This window comes from Oncorhynchus keta, chromosome 14 (genome assembly GCF_023373465.1).
Source record: "Oncorhynchus keta strain PuntledgeMale-10-30-2019 chromosome 14, Oket_V2, whole genome shotgun sequence".
NCBI classification, from domain to species: domain Eukaryota; kingdom Metazoa; phylum Chordata; class Actinopteri; order Salmoniformes; family Salmonidae; genus Oncorhynchus; species Oncorhynchus keta.
This window is the reverse complement of record NC_068434.1, coordinates 73,818,761-73,824,760: the sequence shown is the minus strand read 5'-3', so window position 1 is coordinate 73,824,760 and position 6,000 is coordinate 73,818,761. Positions and strand designations below refer to the sequence as shown.

At 41.0% G+C, this 6,000-nt stretch overlaps 1 protein-coding gene across 1 annotated transcript in view; it reads left to right on the top strand.

Moving 5' to 3' along the window:
- Positions 1 to 525: 525 nt before the first annotated feature.
- The window catches only part of LOC118394187 (leucine-rich repeat-containing G-protein coupled receptor 4), a 30,349-nt gene continuing 24,874 nt past the window's right edge, over positions 526 to 6,000 (top strand). Inside the window, exon 1 of the mRNA XM_052462529.1 lies at positions 526 to 1,321. Coding sequence (XP_052318489.1) covers positions 1,134 to 1,321 — 188 coding nt within the window. The 5' untranslated portion in view covers positions 526 to 1,133. The remainder of the gene's footprint in view (positions 1,322 to 6,000) is intronic.

Below are 6,000 nucleotides of genomic sequence, written 5' to 3'. Positions count from 1 at the left end.
ATGGCCCAAGTTCCAACTCAACAAATCACAGGACCCACACAAAGAATTATGTAATCAAACAAATAACATTTGACCCGAGGAGGCTAAGTAACAAGTTTCATCTGGCATGGAGCATGTAGTTGTTGAAGAAACTGTCTGGTTACACTTTATTTTAGGCCTACAGTATTATTGGTAGAAAACATATGGCAAAAATGATAATAACCTGACAATTAGGCTTATCTAATAATAACTACATTTCAGTCATTTGGAATTCATTAAAACAAGAATGATAAGCCTACCATTATATCAGATATTGACCAATTACTACAAAAGGACTAACCTGAGATGGTACCACACTCAAAGAAAGGACTGAGGTGGAAATTAATTGATCATTTAAATTAATTGTTACACAATTACAAACTTATTAATTGCAGTATGACAAACTTATTAATTGCAGTATGTTGCCTACTAAAGCTAAAGTGTGACGTTGTGAAATAATTAATATGTAGGTCAGTATTAACATACTGTATTCAGCAGATCGTGTGGCAGGTTGTCCGGCAGGGTGCTTACGGAGTGAGCAAGAAAAAGCGGGCTGCTGGTGGCAGGGAGCAAAGGAAGGAAACGTGAGGAATGGCTGAAAGCTGACTGTGTTTTTCTACAGGAAACAAATCAGGAGGGAAACGATAGCAAAAATAAGTCACCAAGTGTATCCCATTTCGGTTGGAGAATTGTATTGAGGCTTCTTATTTTGTCCACGCACGGATCCGCCTGGTTTTCTGATTTAATGGGACAACGAAAACGGAAAAAGCAAAAGGTGCCAATTTTGTCGTCTGTGTGGACGGGTGCTACTTATTTTTATGGGACCAATACTCCACACGGGATGAATAAGAGGACACTTAGTGCAAGGTAAACCGCGTTGTTTGAGTAAAGAAAATGTCCCAGATTTGACAGGGGTAGTTAAGGATATATGTTTGGTGGGACTGATGCATTAACATGTTACATCCTTGAAGTGGTCGACTACCTATCAATAATAATACGTATTCAAGCTTCTTGGACAAGCCATCACAACATAGCAGTCACATGAAAATTGGCCTACATGTCCTTATAAGAGAAACACGTAAAGCCATTTTGCTCCGTCTGAACAGAAGAAGAACATGCGCGTGTTTGTCATCTGGATATTTTTACGGTTGTTTTCACTACGGAATGGTGCGGCTGGTCAAGGACACTCCACTCCGGCTATTTGTTCGTCCTCATGCAGCTGCGACGAGGACGGAGGCGCCGATTGCTCTGGGAAAGGTCTGACCACTGTCCCGACTGGTCTAAGCGCCTTCACCTACTATCTGTAAGTATCAACACATATTGAAACTGAGTAATAAAACACGATTAAACCTACAATCAATCTCTCTCCCTGGTTAGGACGTGTTTGTAATGGTAAGATTGGCCACTAGTTACTCGAGAGGGGCACCTCTCCACGTCAATACTGGAGCAAAGTTTTGCACAATGGCTGTCAATGAAGCCAAGTAATCGAGTGCGTTTTTACAATTTTGGGCTGTGGATCAGTTATTCAACTGATAACAAACCCATTATTGTGGTTGGTATGAGAGAGCAAGCACAAAAAATGAAGAAAAGTAGCCCATAAAATTGAAGGTTGGTACAGTATATACAGTATTGGCTAGGCTATTATTTTAATGCAATGGTTGCCAAAATGTTTCATGCTGGTCCAAACTCATTCACTTGCTGACCTTTCCTTGATATGACCCCTCTTATACCGTAGTATTTTACTATACTGAAAAGCATACAAGCTATAGCATATTCCTTGGCCTGGCACCTGGACCTTCACTTTCTTAGACTACAGTCACTTATATTTAGGGACATGTGGAATAGTAGCCCATCCCGTGTAAAGCAAGAAGGTGGATCTGTCTTCATTTGCTGATTCTTTGGCCTGTCTTAGCTCTGTGGTCTCGATTGATTGTGATTATACCTGCCACAGAGTGTTTGTCCTGAATGCAGATCCACTCACCAACTCACATCATGGCAGAGAAAGTCCCATGTCACTTTAGGTGTATGCCTATCCCTAAAATACAACACTGTGGACACACATACCCATCATCTCAGAGACAGTTGTTGTGGTTGGTATTCTGATATTTGCATTACATATCCTTTACATATGCAATACATGTCCTTTACAAAGTGATTAGGGATACACCAGAATTCACCCTGGAATGTGCCAGTTCAGTAACACTTTACTATAATAATTAAGTCTTGTTTTCTTTCCTTCCAAAGTTTCCTAAGTTGCAAAATTGTGGCTCAAGCAACTTATCAACATGGGGAAAATGTGCAATGTTAAATTATTTGTAGACTATATTTTTAACAGAATAAAATATTTTCTGAATCTTGTTCAGGAACCGCCGAAAGGAAAAAGCTGTTGTGATCAACACAAAATAACAACTAAACAAAAAGCCCTATGACATGGGTCTTTTAGTTAGCCTACAGTTGATTTTAAGGACTGATGACTGTTTCTTTTCTTTATTCCCTGTGATTCCGCCATCATATCTGTCTTTGTCTCTGTACCAAGAAAAGCGAGTTGCTCTGCACTACCTTACTAGAGAGAAAGAGCATTACTAACTGAGGAGAAACTGAGACTGGGACTACATAGTTAATACATTTCTGGTTAACTGGCCTTAAAGGTTTCACAATGTCTTAGTTAATGATAAACAGAGCAGCCGCCCAAGGGCGTCAAAGGGTCTATGTGTTATTTATTGAAGGTGGATGAAGGAAATGTGCTTCCTAATGTGGAAAAGAAGGAAGTATCTGACCTTGAGAAGACTACCCTCTGGGCACACACTGGTTGATTCAAAGTTGTTTCCATGTCATTTCAATTAAATTACGTTGAACCAACGTGAAATAGATGTTGAATTGAGGTCTGGACCCAGTGGGTATTGATACAGAACAGTTTCATATCAAAGACTGAATGAGAAATGTAAATGTATACAATATCACCATCACCTTTATTTACTTCACTTAACATAAAAGCTGAGGGGTTGGTTTTTATATTTATTTCCACCTAGGTACCTGAACATTACACCACATGGACTGTAAGTACATTTTATTGACTTCTTGAGTTCATTAATATCCAGCAGAATTGTAGAAATACACACGCTCTAGAGTTGATCCAATAAACTTCCAATGTAGAGATGTTTTGTGTCAGGTAAAATGAAGAGAAACCGTGGTATTTACCAATTTGTAAACTAAGACGCAGTGTAGTGTATGCTGTTATCAAACATCATGATCTTGCGTGTAAGTTACCAACACATCCCCAAATATTGTATTACAATTGCCAAGTCAACGTATTACGGCTGGAAGTGTGGGCGTGAAGGTTTCTTGTGCACCTACACTGAGCAAGGGTTAACCAAATGCTTTGTGACAGCTTTTTAGCTCATAACTACGTGATATATTCAGTTCAAGCCCTCAGAGTATTTGTCGGGTTGCCTTGGAGCAATTCCACGCCAACAGAGTGATTTTTCACTTTAAAATGTATGTCAAACAAAAACCAATGATTGCAAACAAATGATACAACTCTATGCACAGGGACTACCTAGCAATTTCCACTGACAATGCTTCAAGTAAATGTTCACTTGACGTTGTCAAAAGTGGTCAATCATTGGTTTTTGTTTGAAATACATTTTAAAGTAAAAAATGTTTCTATGTTAATGTGGAATTGACCCTTAGTGCAGCTGTCAATCTCTTTCTATTTCTCTCCCTCCCTCTCCATTCAATGTCTCTTCTCCGTCTCTTAAATTCCCCTTCTTTCCATTCCTTCTGTGTTTTGGTGAGTAGAGAGGTCAGGGGTCATGATGGATTAGTGCGACACATCGCAGCTGTAGAAATACTCTTTTTGTCAGAGTTAATGCACAGGGAGGCTGTGCTGAGCTGGTAATGCTCCTTACCGGAAGTGAGCTAATGTTTGTTTAACGAACTAAACTAAATATTTACCTCCATAATGTTAATTTAATCAAATATATTTTTGGTAACACTTTACATTAGTGTGTCAGCAAACAAACAACTTAATCTATTAATTGGGGTACACATCATCTGCTGTGATGTTTAGTGGCAATTATAAGCTTTTTTGCTGAAACAGCAGAGATAGACGGCGATCAACAAGACAGGCAAATAGTGAAGAGCTTGATAAATTGAGATATGGAAAATGACTGAAGGGAGAGATTAATGGACAGAAAGAGACAGGGAAATTGACACACACATAAACACACACACAGAGATAATGACAGAAGCAGACAGGTCCAGCAGTCTTACAAGAGGCACATTGCAGGCCCTGCTGTCCCCAGAGGTGGGAGAATGGTTTCCCAGAAGGTTGGCTTTGTTTGTGATTTTCCTCCTGCTGTGATTCCATCCAGTACAACCTGCCACCCCATGAAGGTACTGAATCTGTTGTACAGAGAAGCAGAGAGGAGAATGGTTTCCCAGAAGGTTGGCTTTGTTTGTGATTTTCCTCCTGCTGTGATTCCATCCAGTACAACCTGCCACCCCATGAAGGTACTGAAACTGTTGTACAGAGAAGCAGAGAGGAGAATGGTTTCCCAGAAGGTTGGCTTTGTTTGTGATTTTCCTCTTGCTGTGATTCCATCCAGTACAACCTGCCACCCCATGAAGGTACTGAAACTGTTGTACAGAGAAGCAGAGAGGAGAATGGTTTCCCAGAAGGTTGGCTTTGTTTGTGATTTTCCTCCTGCTGTGATTCCATCCAGTACAACCTGCCACCCCATGAAGGTACTGAATCTGTTGTACAGAGAAGCAGAGAGGAGAATGGTTTCCCAGAAGGTTGGCTTTGTTTGTGATTTTCCTCCTGCTGTGATTCCATCCAGTACAACCTGCCACCCCATGAAGGTACTGAAACTGTTGTACAGAGAAGCAGAGAGGAGAATGGTTTCCCAGAAGGTTGGCTTTGTTTGTGATTTTCCTCCTGCTGTGATTCCATCCAGTACAACCTGCCACCCCATGAAGGTACTGAAACTGTTGTACAGAGAAGCAGAGAGGAGAATGGTTTCCCAGAAGGTTGGCTTTGTTTGTGATTTTCCTCCTGCTGTGATTCCATCCAGTACAACCTGCCACCCCATGAAGGTACTGAAACTGTTGTACAGAGAAGCAGAGAGGAGAATGGTTTCCCAGAAGGTTGGCTTTGTTTGTGATTTTCCTCCTGCTGTGATTCCATCCAGTACAACCTGCCACCCCATGAAGGTACTGAATCTGTTGTACAGAGAAGCAGAGAGGAGAATGGTTTCCCAGAAGGTTGGCTTTGTTTGTGATTTTCCTCCTGCTGTGATTCCATCCAGTACAACCTGCCACCCCATGAAGGTACTGAAACTGTTGTACAGAGAAGCAGAGAGGAGAATGGAGGGCAGCAGTTATGTTATGAAGAGAAGTAAAAGAAATGGGGCCACAGACATTAACTCCATCTTTTGAAAGTCAGGTTTTTTGTTGAATTTCTGTCCTTGGAATTCTGGAATGTCCTCTTAAATTGGAATAGTTCCAGACAGAGGTATGACTAGACCTGCTCTTGTCCTGCATTTGTAGTTATTTAGAGAGCGTTACTTCACGTTTTTATTTCACGTGTCGTCATTCTTCAAAATTAGTAACCCATATACGTAGTCACAAAATAATATACAGTACTGTACATTGCCACTTTCGTTGGCAATATCCTACAATCCTTTAACATTTATGCATCTGTTGATTTGCATAATCTTACGGAATTTGAAACAGATGGGAATTGGCCTGTGCCCTTTGTTTTATCAGTCCATAAATCAGAGTGTTGGGTTGGCACCAGCCAGCAGCCCAGGGGAAGGTTGGAGAGGTGGGCTGGGGGGTGGAGCTGCCTGCAGCATGTTGGTGTGTACATTACGTTTTTTATTGGCAGCTGAAAATGAGACTCTCCTGCCTGAGGACAACAGGTGGGGAGAAAGAGAAATACGTTCTGGAACCCCCCTCACCCTGTACACAAATTTCCCC